This window comes from Pipra filicauda, unplaced genomic scaffold, assembly GCF_003945595.2.
Source record: "Pipra filicauda isolate LSUMZ 115617 unplaced genomic scaffold, ASM394559v2 scaffold93_size3172892_pilon, whole genome shotgun sequence".
Taxonomy (NCBI): Eukaryota; Metazoa; Chordata; class Aves; order Passeriformes; family Pipridae; genus Pipra; species Pipra filicauda.
Genome location: NW_024105131.1, coordinates 1,196,593 through 1,214,757, shown reverse-complemented (window position 1 = coordinate 1,214,757; position 18,165 = coordinate 1,196,593). Strand labels below are relative to the sequence as shown.

At 36.1% G+C, this 18,165-nt stretch overlaps 1 protein-coding gene across 6 annotated transcripts in view; it reads left to right on the top strand.

Moving 5' to 3' along the window:
• The window catches only part of CNOT2 (CCR4-NOT transcription complex subunit 2), an 80,392-nt gene extending 66,880 nt beyond the window's left edge, over window positions 1-13,512 (top strand). For 4 of the 6 annotated variants that reach the window (XM_039391324.1, XM_027721937.2, XM_039391323.1 and 1 more), the window contains 7 exons: window positions 1,418-1,538; window positions 1,650-1,806; window positions 3,621-3,682; window positions 3,779-3,828; window positions 4,652-4,752; window positions 5,323-5,467; window positions 12,368-13,512. In XM_039391324.1, the coding sequence (XP_039247258.1) occupies window positions 1,418-1,538; window positions 1,650-1,806; window positions 3,621-3,682; window positions 3,779-3,828; window positions 4,652-4,752; window positions 5,323-5,467; window positions 12,368-12,454 (723 nt within the window). In that variant the 3' untranslated portion in view covers window positions 12,455-13,512. The remainder of the gene's footprint in view (window positions 1-1,417; window positions 1,539-1,649; window positions 1,807-3,620; window positions 3,683-3,778; window positions 3,829-4,651; window positions 4,753-5,322; window positions 5,468-12,367) is intronic. The other 2 variants (XM_039391325.1, XM_027721936.2) reach the window with 2 other exon arrangements.
• Window positions 13,513-18,165: the final 4,653 nt, after the last annotated feature.

The window sequence follows — 18,165 nt, the reverse complement described above, 5'->3', positions numbered from 1 at the left end:
TACTTCTTTTGATGATTATATTTTAAAATGGGTAGTGACTATATCTATAACACAAGATTTTCAAATTTGCCCCTCTAAATTGGTGAGAGATTTAGCATAAGCAGCATGGAATTTCTCAGGAAGTTTTTTGGTCCAAACAGTCACTGTACCCTGCTTGGACACCTCAAAATTTATTTTTGAGAATTGGTATATATTTCTCAAGTTTGCAATTCATAATTTCTTTTTCTGTCAGTTGCAGCTCATTTTTTGCTGTTGATGCCTCTCATCAGTAGTAGTAATTTACACGTTATAACTTCTTTCTTCAAATTTGTCAAATCTTTTGAAAGTTAGGTGGTACAATATCAATTCAAGGTAAAATTCTTATATGCAGATGTGAAATCAAAGGGAACAAGCTCTTTTAATAGAGATCATTCATGGCTATATTGTAGACTAGTGGGATACATTGTATCTTAAGTATTGGTATAATTATAATGAGTTAGGTATGTAGCTTAGTTCTTAAAATTATGGGCTTTTCTTCGTTGTTTGAAAGATTTGTAATAAAAATTGCTATTTTATTGCAAATGAAACATGAACAAAATGTGGATGACAGAGGACAGTTTTTCACAGTTTTTGACAAAATGTTCTAGTTTCTGATTGTTTCATTCTAATTGCAAAAAATGTGTTAATGAGAGTGGCATAAATACTGATGAATAAATAGTAGACGTGACTAATAACTCATGTGAGAACTAAAAAATGCAACTGTTCAAAAAAAGGGGCAGTAGGAAGCCCGGACCCCAAATGTTGTGGCCAATTTTGTTGTGAGGAAGATGTTCTGATACAGTTAGCATTGAGTACAGTAAGGAGAGAGGGAGTAAATGCGATTGTGTTACTGTAGACTTGTTCTAAAGATTAATAAAGAGTGAGAAATAATGAATATGGCAGATTCTTTTGTCAGTATTTGAGTACCTAGAGCACAGTCAGTTTTCTTACCAGACATAGTGTTTACATGTCTTTCCTGATAGTTGCAAATATGCTTACTGTATGTTGCTTGCACCTGAAATTGGCTTATTATCTGTTGCTATGTCATGGAGTGTTATAAAGGAGCAAGACTGGGGGGAAAAGTACACGATGTGGGTGAGTCCAAAAGAAACTCTAGTCACAGGCACTTGGGAGATCCAAATCAGGTGTAAAATACTTCCTTATCCTTTTAAACTGCAAACTCTTAGCCTGTTAATAGCACTTACTGTATGGTGGGTATGCTTTAGGAAGTGGTAAACACTACATAAGGTTTGTCGGCAGAACAAAGCTTCAGCTTGGAGCCATTTATTAGACTGACTTGAGGTACTGGCTTAGAGTGCTTGACTGAAAGATATGATCTGTGAGTTTTTGCATTTTGGTTTGTTTTCATCATACCAACTCTGCAAATTATTTTTAATAGAATTTGAGTACATCAGGCAAAACATCATCCAGCACAGATGGGCCCAAGTTTCCTGGAGATAAAAGTTCAACTACGCAAAACAACAACCAGCAGAAAAAAGGGATCCAGGTGTTACCTGATGGTACGTGTCATTCCACTTTTTCTGCTTTAAAAGTTTTGAAAGTCTTTTAGATCCCCTTGTCGATTTCTCCACTTCTTAAAAGGAGAAAATTAATTTGTTCTTCTTGCCCAGGTCGGGTTACCAACATTCCTCAAGGGATGGTGACGGACCAGTTTGGAATGATTGGCTTGTTAACATTCATCAGGGCAGCAGAAACAGATCCAGGAATGGTACATCTTGCATTAGGAAGTGATTTAACAACACTAGGTCTCAATCTGAACTCTCCTGAGTAAGTTTCTGGTTTTTAATACTGTCTTCAGTTTTGGTTTTGTTATGCTGTCATTCATAGTACATTCACTTAGCTCACTTGACTATCAAACCCACAAGGTATTTTGCCAAACAAAATTTGAAAATGTAATGATGGTAAAATAAAATTTTTGTAAAGAAGAGAATTGTGCTTCAAGGCGTGTGAAATCCTGTTATGCAAACTTTCTATAAACCTAATGGCTTTGCTTATTCTCCTAACTTCTTTAGGACTTTCTTCAAGGAATTGACAGCATATTGTTTATAAGTGTCATGTATACATTACTTTTCAAATAATAATATATCCTGGGGATATCTACACTTAATTCTCAGCAATCTGGGGGATAAATTTGATTTAGTGTAATAATGAACAGAGCACCTGCAGTGTTACACTGCACAGAAGATAAATGTAAATGAAAATGTAATTTTATAGTTAACTTCTAGTTAGTCAGTTCACCTAGGTGAACTAGTTTAGTCATCTAGGTTTGCTATAGAGGCAGTGGGGAGAAAAGCAGTTAGTGACTGCACTAATGGTAAGAGAAGTGCGTAAGATAGGTGAGATGAATAACCAACCAACCCAGGGTGCCTCTCTTTCTCCACTAGTTACAGAAGGAACTTAGTGCAGTTTGGGCAAGACTGGTGTCTTCTAAGAACTGTAATTGTGAGAGAAATTTAATTTCTGGTGCTCTGACTTTCAACTGACAGTCTCACACCATTTTATTCCAGCAGAGATTTACATAGCATTAGCCTTATAGGCAGAGTAATATACGTATTTTAAGGTTTGCACGTACTGTATTAAAAAAACAAAGACCAGACACCATACGTGCACAGTTTCCATCTTTCACAAATTTATATGGAGCTGCATATAATCATGGAAACTTAATGAATGTGGATATCAAGCACAGGAGAAATGGTTCTTTATTTTTTAGCAGCTGTGCTGTAAATAGCTGGATTTTTAACATTCTTAATATCTAATTACTGTATAGCGTATTTAGGTTCTTGGATGGAGAGCATAGAGTTAATGTTTAATCCAGACAGTTCTGTATTATAAAGTTGGTTTTACTTTATGCTACAGAAAAACTTTGCAAACAACCCATGCAGTCCTCCGTGTCTGGCCTGCCATCTTGCCTTATGTTAAATGTTCTTTGCTCTGTGAATTGTTGTTTGAAAAACTAAAAACAGTTCACATATGAAAAGACAAATTTTTCTGCCCTGTGAGGTACTTATGATGGTAAAAAATACCTGTCTGACTTGGAAACACAACACAATAAGTGTGCTTTTGGAAACAAAATTTAAGAATTCTGTGTGTATTTCTAATGGTTTAAATTAACTCTTCTAATTCCTGTTCAGAAGAAGAGTAAAATCTTTACTGGTTAGTTTTAAAAAAAACAGCCTTCCACTATGAGCTTCTCCTCTCCTTTGAAACCATAGGCTAATAAATCAGAACCCACCAGGCTTGTGACAGCTGCTCCTAGTCAAATTGAAACCCTGTATAATATTGGATACCTGAAAAAGGGATCTCTGACACTTAAGTTTCCTAAGAAGGAAAGATAAAGGAAATCTTGACCCTGTAGTTTCCCATGGCAGTTTAAATGCAACCTTACTCTGAATATTAAAAAGAAAATTAATAAATATAACTGTTTTAGGAAATTTTCCTCCTTTTTTTCTCACCCCAGCTAGTGATTTGGTTGTGTGATAGTTTTTAGGTTTTCAGGGTTGTTTATGGAGCCTTTTTTTTTTTTTTAAGTCGGTTGGTTCGGGGGTTAATTTTTATAAATTTATGCTTTTCTTTTTCTTCAGAAATCTTTATCCCAAATTTGCATCCCCCTGGGCATCATCACCTTGTCGACCTCAAGACATAGGTAAGAGAGAAATAACTATTTAAATCAGTATTAATATTTGCAAACTGCATTCATTTACATGTCTTAATAGTTGCATCAATTCCGATTCTTTTTTAGACTTCCATGTTCCATCTGAATACTTAACTAACATTCACATTAGGGATAAGGTGAGTACATGTGTCTATGTGTGTGTATGTGTGCATTTTTTGTTACTTTATTACCAGAAATTTTCTAAATTTTCTTTCAGAGAGGTAATGTTTGAAATCAGTGCATTTTATGGATCTCCTCAGTCTTTCTAGGAGCAGTGGTGTGTTAACAGGCTGATTGGACACATCAAGCACCCATTATACCTTACAAAAAGAGAATGAGCATGCAAAAGAATAGCAAAAGAGCACAGTATGTTTTTAAGAGTTTGCCCTTCTCCCGAAGGTTAGGATTCTTACAGTGTTATTCAAATGCCAAATTAATTAAATGGAGATGTTTCTTCTTGAGATGAGTTCAAAATTGTGGTTCTCACATTTATCTGTTCATTCTGTATCTACATGAATAGGGATTTTTTGATATATATTTTCTTTCAACTGTTGTGGTTCTCTAAGAGGGATCATTGAAAAATAGTGAAAGAAGTTTTAGTAATATTGCTTAATAGAGTGTGAAGTGAGCAAATACATGCAGAAGTTGTTCTGTTGGGTTTTTTCAAACAAAATAAGTAGGTGAGGATACACACATACAGGGAGAAAATTCTGTCTTGCTGATTTGTTACATCTGTTTATTTTTCTGTTGTATCCTTTAAGTTGGAAAGGTTAACTAAAAGTGAAGAAAAATTGATTGTTTTAGTAATTATTACTCCTGTTATATTAGAGTATCATTTTCAACACACTTAGGATGGAAGCACATTCTGGATGTATCCTTGTGTTATTTAAGTGGGATAGTATGTTTTAAAACATTTATCTATTGTGATTTTTCATCCTCATTTTCTTCAATCTTTTGCAGCTGGCTGCAATAAAACTTGGCCGATATGGAGAAGATCTCCTGTTTTATCTCTATTACATGAATGGAGGAGATGTATTACAGCTATTAGCAGCAGTAGAGCTGTACGTTCAAACTATTTTGTCAGTCTTATATGAGCTAATCTATTGCAGTAATGAAGTAGTAGATGTAAAAAAAAAAAAAAAAAATCACACCCCAACAAGTTAGACATTGAAAGAAAGAAGCTTAGTCATCTTGAACTGGAAACCTTTTTTTTAAAATACCTCCTCCAACCTTGTTTTCATATGGGTTTTTTTCATTCATATAGTGGAAATCAAAAGCCTGTCCCATGTATTTTGCATTATGAAGCACTGTGAAAAAATGGCAAGTGCCAATCATTATTAAATGTGTAACTTGCCTATCTTCAGCAAAACAAAAACCAGTAAATACTCCTAAAAAGAGTTTGTTGTTTGAAACTATCAGACTTCCTAAAGTTTCATATGTGTTTATTTTGAGGTGTAATAATTTTATGGAAGAGGTATGAAATCACAGGTATAATAACAACATCATAGAAATCTTGTATTGGATTCGAATGCAATGCACAATATTAATTGAAACCTTTAAAATTAGTTTATTATGTCAATTTCAGATAACTAACACTAAAAATTATTTTTCCCTCCTATTGAAAATGAAAGATTTAACCGAGATTGGAGATACCACAAAGAAGAACGAGTATGGATCACCAGGGCACCGGGCATGGAGCCAACAATGAAAACCAATACGTACGAGAGGGGAACATATTACTTCTTTGACTGTCTTAACTGGAGGAAAGTAGCTAAGGTATCTCTTTTCCCTTGTGCAGATGTTTTAAATCTGTCAACCATGTATTTGTAGAAAGACAAAATTAAAACACAACCTTCTCCACAAAAATCTCAAACTTTTTAACCTCCTGTTGTTCATGATCCTAATTTCTGATGTGTGAGGGAATAAAGGTTGCCTAAAACACTGGCTTGCTTGTGCAAAATAAGAAGCTGTCTCTCTTATTTCCGGTTTTCTTTGGGAGGTAGAAGGACATAGAACCTCTCTTATGAGTTTTGTTACAATTGAAAGCTCTTTCCATGTACACAGTTATAGAATGGAAAGCATTATTTGGCATTTTAAAAATTGTGCTTATGAACACTTTATTATTGCTTCGGAAAATTAAATAGGATGCTACCACACCTTACTTTGGAATTAATAATGGATGTAGAATGGGTGTAGGGAATGCTTTTTTTGTTTTCGGGTGCTGTCTCTCCTTGACCGTACTTCAGGACATCCATGCTGCTGTCTAACATCAGAGTTCTTTGAAATAATAACTTCTTTTAAGGGGGAGGCATATTTTCATGATGCTTGTTTTCTATATTGTAGACCAAAGCATTAAAAAAATCAGAAAGCTACAGCTTTTTCCATTCCCAGCTCTCATAATCTATTTATCCCATTCTGTCCATGAATATTCTCAGTAATGTTCTGTGTCAGACCATCTGTAGGTACAGTATCACATCTAACAGATCAGATCAGACCAACTCAACAGATGTAATTCCAGCACGTTGGAACTATATTCTGTGGTTCCACATGCTTAGGTATTTCATAAAATCAGAAATCTTTTCACCTGCGGCGTAACTTAGGAATTGTTTGCTGAAAAGCTGTGAGCAAGTTGTATTTATACACTTGGAGATTATGAGACATTGCTTTAAATAGTTACCTATATGTGTTGATGTGTTTTTAAACATCTGTTTTAAAGAGAATAAAGTTGAGTGTTCTTCTCTCTGTGTATTTGCCATCATCTTGACATTAACTAGATATAATTCAATTTTTTTCTCTCCCCCCCCCCCAAAATTTGTTTAGTTTGTGCAAGCTCCCCTCAGAAATCAACATTTTTAGTTGCTCTAAAGGATATGGGAGGTTCTTCAGTCCAATTGCATGTGTGACTCCTTGTCTCTTCTGCCTTTCTGCTGCCATAAGAAAACCTTTGTAACTGAAGATTTTAATGGCAAGCCCTAGCTGTATGGTTTTTTTAAGCGCAAGGTAATTCCAAAACTTTTAAGCAAAAGCATCACTCCCCTCAAACGAAAACAGGAACAAAATGAAAGTTTTTGTTTCTACTCAAATTGTTATTTGATGCTTGGTATACTTCCTTAGGTTCCCCAAGATGCTATTTAAAGCTATTTTATTATTACATAAGATCATCAGAGGGGAAGTAATTACCTTTTGAAAGGATAGCTTTCTTTTTTGGAGTCACCTGAATATATTCCACTTATTTATGAGCATTAAGAGCCTCATGTAGGTTCATATATCAATGAAATTGCATTTTTAGCCTGCACGGAAACACAACATTTCTTTTACTAGGAGGAAGTGGTGCCCATTGTATAAGAAAAGTAACCTTTTCAGTGTCTGTTCTTTTCCTGCCTGTTCTAAATGTATAAATCTGCTACTTGATGCTTTAGCATTACTTTTGAAGATAGTATCGTCTCTATTTGGAATCCCGAGGGCTGTGCTGAAACTCAGCATCCAGTCCTTAAGTGATGCACACTACATCCTTCTGTTAGCATTCCTGGAGACACTGTGCTGAAAGAGAGATGGGAATCACTGCTGTTCTATGAATGGTTTTTCCCAAGGTCTACATAGTTTCTCTTCTCTTTATTTGCATGCTGAAAATAATTCTCCCGACATTAAGAAGCTGTTGATAGCTAGTAAGGGGAGAGATAGTATTTTCTAAAATTTTGCACCTGCAGTGGTAATTTAACAAGGAACATGATTATTTTATTTATTCCACACCCAATGTCCATAGGATGCAATAATATCTTTTCTTTTAGGCTGGCATATTCCTTAATGTAAAAATTTGAACTGGAATATTATTTTGAAATTTTTATTTAACTTTGATTTGTTTTGCACATGGTTATGTGCAAAATACAGCAGGCAAATTGAGTATTGATCACAGGAAGGCAGAGAATGATTTTGGGGAAAATTGTGGGGTTTTGTTACATGGAAAAGGAATTGCATACTAGAAGTAATTATGTGACATTTCCATCTGTGATAAATAAATAAGAACTTAGATGTATGTCAAGTGTGATATTAACGTTCAGTGGTAATTTTGTTACCTCTGGTATTAATTTCTGGAATTTGAAGAAGACTAATGTAGACTTACCATGACAAGAACAGCAGTATTTAATAACTGTGTTGCTTTGAATACAAAGAAAAGTATGGCTAAGTAATTTTTTTCTAACAAACACAGGAGTAATTAATAAATGTTTCAGGAAGTGAAACCTATAAGGAGCTGGAGAAGAAAAAAAGAATTATGATAAATTGCAGTCTCTTACTGTAACTGCTACGTTATTAGTGAAGGCTGGGAATATCGGTTCCTTAGAAGTCCACAATAGTACTTACTGCTTAAGAGTTCCATTAGTCCTTTGAAGCAGTCAGACAGGAATAATTTCTGGTAAATTCTGTCTCTTTTGTGTGCATGTTCAATTGTTTTTCAAGGTGCTTTATAAATTTGTCTGTTGTTCCAGTGTATATGCTCAAATATAGGGTAGCACATATTCTAATGTATTGTACTTGGCAGACATTGCTTGCAGACATTTGCAGACGTGCATTATGAGCTTATGTATTTATTGTCCCCGTTTTAAATTACGGTGCAGTATGATAGATACAGTGAAATACAGCCGTTAGATAATGTGACTAAATCGTAGGATTTAATAGATTTTTTGATAGTGTCCTACATTGATTTAACAAAAGTAAAGAAGGATGAACGAATTCTTTCAAGAAAACATCAAATATATTTATCTTTTTTATTAAACTATAGGCTCTATTTTTATATACCTAGTCAATAATAAACTGAAGAAGGAAATGCAGTAAAGTAGCTGAGTAATAAGAATTCCTAAACTGTTAGGAAATAAAATCAAATGGATTCTGTTTTGACATATTGGTATTAAATAGTGAGGAAAAAATAAATGACAATAAACTTCAAATTCACCTTAAATGCAAACTAAAATGCAGGAGAATCTGATTATAGATATGTCTGTATACGGTTTTCGTCCTAGGGCACATGGAAAATACACTGAGGTTAAAGGCGCTGATTTTTTCACTTAGGTTGTGGCTATAGTTTGCTGCTGTTGAGGAGACATGAGAAGGGAAGTAGATATGACACCAGAAGTGCTTTTGACAATTGCTCATTTACTGAAATCCTGATTTAAGTTGTCTGAAGTAAGCTATCTAGAGTTTCTCCTTCTTGCTTTTCAGTAAGGAGACTTAATCTATTTAACGAGCAAAATTATAAGACCTTTTTACTTTGATTTTATAGAACATGGACTCTTTATGGGACAGAAAGTTCAGAAAGTTAGATTTCCAAGTGTTTATTTGCTTGTCAGGGTTGCTGTCTATGTTAAATTACTCCCTATCGTCTTAAGATCAATATTAATTGAAATAGTTTCATAATTACTAGAAAGTTAATTTCTTATTCTAATAGAGATGTACCATAGCATTTCAGTTCAGCCCCTAATTTTAATTAGGGTCTTTGCATCCATCTTTAAGTCAGTATAAATGCTACTTTTAAGTTCCATTTGGAATTCTTGAGCTAGCTGTGGGATTTCTACCCTCTGCTCTTGATGGATTTACACAGTCCAGAATATTTATCCTCAGGGACACTACCTATTCTGCTAACTTTTTTGTTTTGTTGTACTCTATTAATGCTTAAGATCATTCTAAGCAATCCTCTTCTGTCTTAAGTATCCTGTTTGTACATGTGCGGGCTGATGTAACTTTACCATCAAAGTTCCTAGGATGATGTGAGAAGTGGTTATTTTCTTTGCATAGAACAATTTATTTAGTGTCACACGTGTGCTATAAGTTTTCACACACATTTAGTATTTATTATTCTTGATTAATAAATGGTATCTACATTTTAATAATTACCTCCATGTGGAAAATAAAACAATTTAACGCATTTATCAATGGATAAATGGTATTTTTTTACATTTTGTTTGTATCTGTTTATATTAATAAGTATCTGCTGTTGGCATCCTAAACCACAGTGGCAAAAACAAAACCATAAAGTATACCTGTAATACAAGTATTTTCCTATATGTAATAAATAATTGCCTTTTAGTTTTCAAAAATTCTCAGTCAATGAGTTCTCTTTTTTGTTTTGTCCAATAAAACTTTAGGTGTTCTTATACACTGCTGAATATTGAATTTGAGAATTGCCGATACTGCAGTGCAAATCAAAAAGGGTGTTTTAAGCCTGTTTATTTTAGCAATCGATGACAGTTTGAAGTGTGAACTCACATGCTTCTAAAGAAAATTTGGTAGGGAATCATACTCCTCCTTCTGAACGAGGGACATCAATTTGTGGGCCAAAGGATTGCTCAAGCTACTGAGCATTTATTCCACACACACCTTGCTTGCAGCTACCACTGCCAATAGAGGCTCACAACAGCTTTGGATTTGGAAAACCCTTTTTTAGGATACTGATACTTACTATATCTTACTAGTCTCATTAGCAGTTTTCCATGGGTAATTTTGAAGGCATTTCAGACAGAGCTTGTGGAGGTTCAGTTATCTGATTGAAGCTGACCATAGATTGATAGTAATCTGCAGGCCTTTCCATGATTATGTGCCAGATAGAAACTTTGACAACTGTGAATGGGAGAGAAAGCTTGAGTAGTATCTTTTCTATTATAAAATGGCTGCAGAATTACTGGAGATCATAGAATCATAGAATAGTTTGGATTGGAAGGGACCTTAAAGTTCCAACCCCTCTGCTGTGGGCAGGGACACTTTCCACTAGACCAGGTTGCTCAGAGCCTCATCCAACCTGGCTTTGAACACTTCCAGGGATGGGGTGTCCACAACCTGTATGAACAACCTGTTCCAGTGCCTCACCACCTTTACAGTAAAGAATTTATTCCTAATAGCTAATCTAAATCCTACCATTCTTGATCTTAAAGCCATTCCCCTTTCTCCTATACCTACATGCCCATGCAAAAAGTCTCTCTCCAGCCTTCCTGTAGGCCCCATAAGATCCACACAACCTAATCTAGCCCAACCTAATCTAGGCTATCTAGCCTTTGACGCTAAAATACATACACAGATTTGTACACCTTCATCTTGCTTCTGACCCAAGGAGGGAGCAGGCATCTATTCAGTCTCAGCACATGTATATATCTGCACAAAAAGAGAACACACACAATTTGGCATGCAGTTTTAATTAGGAATGCCAAAAGCAATTCACTTCTGCATATATTACCTAAAGGGTCAAAACAAACAAACCCATCACCCAAATAAATAAATAAATAAATTAAAAAAACCCCAACCAAACAAAAAACCCCTAAAAACTTGTTTGGAGTAGAGAGCGGGGAACCAACATTTCAGTGCAGATGGTTGTAACCTTACATAGATATTGCTATGGTTTTCCAGTTTTAGGGACAGTATTCTCAAGGGAATACAGAATGCTTCACTTTTACTTCTACTTTCTTTTTTTACCATGCTGAATGTTCTTTTTATGCTAAATGGACCTTGTCTGCGAGTTGGAGTTTCTAGATTTTATTTCTGTTGTTGAATTGACTTGGTCCTTAATTTAATTGTACTGAAATATTATACTATTTAATCACTTCAGAGAGTGTTCTAAAATAATCTGTCATTACTCTCAGTATTTTCATCTATATGTAAAAATAGTGGAGCAAGTTTGCTCTGCAGATAGAGATGATGTCCTGCTGAGATTCTCCACCGATTTAGGCAAAATAAATTAACTGTGCGTGTCCAAGGTAACTTGTTGAATTACCAAGCACTACCATTAAAGAGCAGTTCTGAAAGTTCTGCTTACCCTATTTCTTGAATGAAAATGAAATAGAGATGAGACATAATTACGCTGCTGAAAGTATCTGAAAAATACAAGATTTCAGGTTTGCTGAGTCTGGAGCTTAGATATGAGTATGAAACATGGTGAAATATTTTGATAAATTCTGGCTTAAGTAGGTTTCAGTACTTTGTGTCTATAGCATTTTAGATAGTGTTCCCAAAGGAGAAACTTAGCTAGTTTAACTTACGATTTCACAGAATTACAGAACCATTTAGGTTGGAAAAGACCTCTTTAGATCAAATCCAGCCTTTGACTGGTCACCACTATGTCAGCTGGACCATGGCACATGCAGTTGTTTCTTGAGCACCTTTAGGGGTGGTGACTCCACCACCTCCATGGGCAATCCATTCCAGTGCTTAACATCCCTTTCCCAGTATCCAGCCTGAGCCATCCCTGGCACAGCTTGAGGCCATTTGGTCTGGTAGTATGACACAAACTATTCCTAAACTTCAGTTCATCCAAACTAAGCCTCTGTACTCCTGACATGTGGAAAGACAGACGCTTTTGTTCGTAATTCAGCTCATGCTGTGATTGCATATTTGTGTTTTGTGTCTGTGCATATATAAAATTGTTTGAGATCATAACAAGGGTTTTGAGGGTCATGTAGCATTAAAAGAATAGGAGAGCCTATGTGTTGCAGGTATAATGGCTTAGGATAGTTATAATTTACTGCTTTTTCCTACTTAAAATATGGAATCCAAGATAGCAAAATCATGTGTTTCTGCCTTAGGATAAGTTAGTGCTTGATCTCCTCTGTATTTGTGCTTTTCAATGGCTGGTAGAAAGACCAGGTCTCAACAAGTAAATGATATGTCATTTGGTTTTGTCTTTTTTTTTAACTGTAGGAGTTCCATCTGGAATATGACAAACTAGAAGAAAGGCCTCATCTGCCATCAACCTTCAACTACAACCCTGCTCAGCAAGCCTTCTAAAGACTTCCCTTTTCTTGGGGTATGGCTGTCTCAGCACAATACTCAACATAACTGCAGAACTGATGTGGCTCAGGCATCCTGGTTTTAATTCCTTGAGGATCTGGCAATTGGCTCATGCGAAGGGTCACCATTTGAGGTCCTGCCTTACTAATTATGTGCTGCCCAACAACTAAATTTGTAATTGTTTTTCTTTAGTTTGAGCAGGGTCTGAATTTTTGTTTTTATTTTCTTTTTTGCCAGCAGACAAGCTTGGGTCTGTAAAGACAAGCGAGTACACTGACAAAAGTTTACCACTTAGTTTTCCAAAATGTAAAAACAAAAAAAAAGAAAAAAGACAAAAAATTAGACAACAAAATTTGCATTGTTCATTGTAGCACTATTGGTAATAAAAACTGTTTGTGCATTTTTATGTGAAGATCCTTCTCGTATTTCATTTGGAAAGATGAGCAAGGTTTGCTTCCTTTATCTTACTTCCCCTTCTGTTTTTGAAAGGCAGTTTTCGCCAAGCTTAATGCAAGAATATCTGACTGTTTAGAAGAACGATATTGCCACAGTCTCTGGTTAGTTTCCAGAGTTGTGTATTACTGAGCTTCATCTTTCCAGAATGAGCAAAACACTGTCCAGTCTTTGTTACGATTTTGTAATAAATGTGTACATTTTTTTTAAATTTTTGGACATCACATGAATAAAGGTATGTATGTACGAATGTGTATATATTATATATATGACATCTATTTTGGAAAATGTTTGCCCTGCTGTACCTCATTTTTAGGAGGTGTGCATGGATGCAATATATGAAAACGGGACATTCTGGAACTGCTGGTCAGGGGACTACTTTGTCGCCCTGTGCACTAAAGGGCCAGATTTTCAGCAGCCAAGGACATCCATACCCAAGTGAATGTGATGGGACTTAAAGAAGTGAACTGAGACAATTCACTCTGGCTGTTTGAACAGCAGCGTTTCATAGGAAGAGAAAAAAAAAAGATCAATCTTGTATTTTCTGACCACATAAAGGCTTCTTCTCTTTGTAATAAAGTAGAAAAGCTCTCCTCACTGCAGTGTTGACTTTGATTTGAGATTGTGAAATTATTTCTTCAACAATGAAAAATGGAAAAAAAAGTTGAAGTATTAAAACTATGAAACTGTACAGTGGTTAAGACACTTGAAGAGTCTTTTTGCTGCTGACAAGTAAATTTATGAGAGTTTTATATTCTTTTCCACAGCCAAAAAGTTTGGTTAACTTTCGTTTCAGATCCCTTCTCTATAATAGCAAATAATTTTTCGAAAAACGGGTGGGGTAACATGTCAAGTGATAGAAAGATGCTTCAAGAATTCGTCACAGAAGGAACACCTGGAAGAAGCTTGGGTTAGAACTGAGCTCAGCTTAGTTCCATGTTGGTGTTTTCACACTTAAAACAGAAATACATTTCATTTGATGTTCACTGCTACTTGAACTTCCAGATGCTAACAGACATGAATATACATTTGTTCTGAAAATTATAACTGTTCTCTAGAGCAGAGCAAGAAAAACCTGAACTGTTTGGATAGTTTTCTTTTTCTAGATATGATTGCCATTTCTGGTTGAGTTGCCTCTGGCCATGCAGACCATTTCAAAATACCTGAAATTACCAAAGCAAGAAAAGACACGTCAATGAATCGTGGGGGGTTGTCTTTACGTTTTGACCCATTTTTCTATGTAGTGCAGAAGCAGCTTGTTGGCATGTGTTGAATTATGCTTGGAAATTGGACCATTAATGGCCTTGCTGTGGTTATGTGTCAGGTGTATGGCATTTTAAATTCTGCACTTTTTCTAATCTCTATTTTAAGATGGTAGACATAAAAATATAAGCCTGTTGATTTTTTTCCTGTTATTAAAGAAAACTTTTCTCAACTTGAAAGAAGAGGATAATTATAATCCATATGATGGCTTACACAGCTGAAAAAAGGTGGTGTCTTTTTCTTTTTCTCAAACTAAAGCAGATTCAAACATATCTTTGATTATTCAAACATAAATTTATGAATTTTCAAAAGGATAATTTTCCAAAAGCGTCTTATTCCCTCCACAGTTAATGTTACATTTTTTATTGATGGATGTCCACTGTGACCTTTGGGGTTTTTTTTCCTTAAGGATTCCTGAAGTGGTGTTGGCGTCTTCAGATCAAATGTGATTATTTTTTATTATATGGGTTTGGGGGTTTTTTAATGTGATGTGGAAATAAACAACATATGGGAAAGGGAGCAAAATAAGTTACATTAAAATAGTAAGTATCTATGGTACTTTAAAAACAATTAAACTGAAACTGTGAACCTAAGTTATCAAAAAATTTATTTGATGATACAGTTGTATTCAACTCCTAAATCTTTCAAAAGTGTGAGATTCATGATTTTAGGTTACTTCTCACCTATGAGCAAGGAACTGCTGCTTTGCTTCTTCCAAGGAGAAAAACAGCCTGGCTTTTTTTATTGATTCAGTAAGCATATATGGAGACTTTAAAACTTAAGACTTAATTTCATATTACACTCTGGGTTGAAGCAAGAGAAAGAGGTTTAAACAGGAAAAAAGATGTAAAATTGGAACCATTTTTAGCTGATATCGTATTAATTTAAAAAATTGGAAAAAAACCGATACTACTTTTTTTTTTCCCAAAAGGAAAAAAACCTCAGCCCTCATTTATACACTCACACACGTAGCAAATGGCAACTGAATTGACCAAGAGATTTCCAAACCAACAGTTAAGGTCTGAGGCTTGTTTAATATGTTTTTACATTCCACTAGCACTATGAATAGGCAGATAATAGTATGCAGTTCTAAAAATACCTTTATTTGAGGTGGGTGTTTTTCCCCATAAATATAGCTTTGTACAACGACGTGCAAGGTAAGTTCTGAGTAGTAAACTGGGTGCTCTTGGAAACAAGAAGTATTCCTGTTTCTGGTTTGTTCAACATACAGTCGTCGCTCCATGTTGCGTGTTGTTTATAAATCTTTATTGAGCAGTTGGCTCCAGTTTCTCTGCAAATCCACTACCCTCAATTTCCAGGATTAAAATGGGTTTCACCAACTCGATTACCCCTACTATTGCAAAAAAACACTTCTTACTTTAAATTATTGCTCAAACCACCCTGCTTGTGGAAAAATCAAGGGTACCAAAGAATCATGGAGGAAGGAGTTAAGGATGCTTCACTGAGGTGTTAAAAACTGAACAAACAAAAAAGCCACCCAGAACTCAAATCTCTTCCACCTTCATACCTGGTGCCACAAATACTTAAGCACGTGAGAATCTTCATGATTAACCTAATTGAAGACCCAACTAATCCAGGGAAGCCTGCAGATACTCATATGGGTAAAAATATTTTTCATTTGATTGTGACTTCCAATGAAGTGCTGACTGTACGTGTGTTGGGATTCACAACCACACCACTCCCTCATGATATGACCTCTATGCAGTACATAACACATGTACAGTTTAATCATATCACTTTGCTCCTTGTCATGTCTGAAATCCTCTCTGTCCCCAAGCCAGTATTTTTTGTACTTGTCTGTTTCCATTTTACAGTTTCCATGAAAAAAATTACTGAGAATGTACCCAAAATAAGAACTTGCGCATTGTAGTCAGATGCAAAATTTTTTGCAGAGTGTTAAGAGACTCTTTCTGTTGACCATAAAGAGACTAGAAAGCAGTCTTTGGCACAACCTAGGCAGCACTGGGAGACATAGAGGTCTGTGAGGCCGTCGCTTGATTCTGAGTGGCTTGTAGGTGGCCACTGCTATGGGAGAAGCTGTACAGTGTCTAAATAATATTGTTTAAAGATACTTGTCACCTAGAAGGACCTTTTTTGTTTGAGTTTTTTTTTTCTGATTGAAAATACTTCCATAGCTGGATATTAAGTGAAACAAAAGAGTAAATTTGATTGCTATCTATCACACTCAAGAAAAGCTTCTAAATGCACAATTGTCATCCTAAGCATGAGGTAGCTTTTGGTTTAGGATCCTAAATATAACAATTGCTTCTATTAAAGCAAAATGTCTGAGCATTCTTAGTTTTCAAATACCCTTTCATCTGTCATGGCCCATAATTTATGCTAGTAGAAGTTGAATTCTGGTAAAGAATGCAGATTGGACTAAGCAGTTAGTCTGGGTTGACAGCTGATGCTTTTATTTTCATATATTGTATGAGAACTGAAAAGGTGTAGCTGCTTTTGTTTCTCTCTTACGAGCATGCATTCTGTCATTTCCATAAATCTGAAAGCTTCCAGTACATTGAAAAGACCTGAGGAAATGCAGCTGGATAACTTATCTTGAAATTGTGGCTTTAATTGCTTCAGTAGGTTTACCTCTTAAAACCACTTTACTGTTAGAGGCAAACTTTTTTTTTTGAAAGTAATGTTAAAGCACATTGAATGATAGTTTTGAGTATTGATGATTCTGGATTAGCAGTGCTAACCAAGTTTGTGTATTATTTTTCTAGACTTCAGTTTATTGTTTGCATTTCATATTCTCTTGTTGGTATTAATTTGCCAATATTGGATGTGGGTATATGTCAGGTTTTTCCTGCTGATACTGCCAAAATGCTTTTCTGCAAAATCACTTGTTTGAACTCCCTGTGGTGTAACAAACAATCCAGAGAAGTAGTCAGTTTTCATGGTTGGACCATCCTGCATTGCCTGTAAACGGTCCTGATGAGAAGTGAAAGGAAGGCAGGCGTCCTGAAGCCGCTGTGATGCAGACGTTGATGACCCTCTGTGGAAACCCTTCAGCGTTCTCTACATCTCTTCTGGACAAAAGGGCTGGTTTGGTTGTTCCAAATGATCTCCCTCCCCTGGAAGGCCCATTTACTTTGTGGTGGGCATCACAACATTGGTTTCAAAAAGGCGTTTTGTTATTATACATAAAGACATTTGCTGTTGGATAGGCAGTTCATTTCTGGCACTTTCCTGGAAGAGGTGTGATCAATGCCATGAGAAGCACTGCTAGGCTTCTGCAAGGAAACGGAGATGTGAGCCCAATCCCAGCAACGGGCCGTGTGGGTGTGTGGTGGCAGAGCCCCAGCGCGGGCTGGGTACATGACCACAGTAGAGGCATTCTCAGCACCAGCTGTACCAGGTGAGTCATCTGCAGTTGGCCACAGGTAAGACTGTCCCTTGGTTGTGGGGCAAGGAAGGGCCAAAAAAGCAGATAGCAACCTATTTTCCTGCTGTTGAGAATTTCATGCAGACATTTAACTTCGTATGGCAGCTTTTTCAGCCCTGGCAGCTCGTTATGCCCATGGTCCTGGAGCCAGCATCCTGACTCTTGTCCTCAGCAGGTGACAGTAGAGCTAAAATCTTTACAACAGGCCCCTACTACCCAGCTTTACTCTCTTACAAATCAGGCATTGGTGATCATTTTTCACTTCCAGTGCATCCAAATAGACTTTGAGACCTGACTGAGTCATTTATGCACAACTTCAAAATCTATGAGATCACCTGGTGAATATTCAGCACCATTCCCAGTTAAAATATAGACTCAGCATCTCCTCCAGCTGTAGATGATGTAGGGGTTGGATGCACACAGGAGGACTAACTCAAGATTGCTGTGTCACCCAGTGATCTGTTGCCTTCATTTTCATCTGACAGTGCTTTATGTACATCAGATTACAGGGAGCTGAATGGAGTACTGAAGGCCAGCTGCTCAGAAGGTAAGACAGACAAGAAGCCACAGTCCATCTACACTG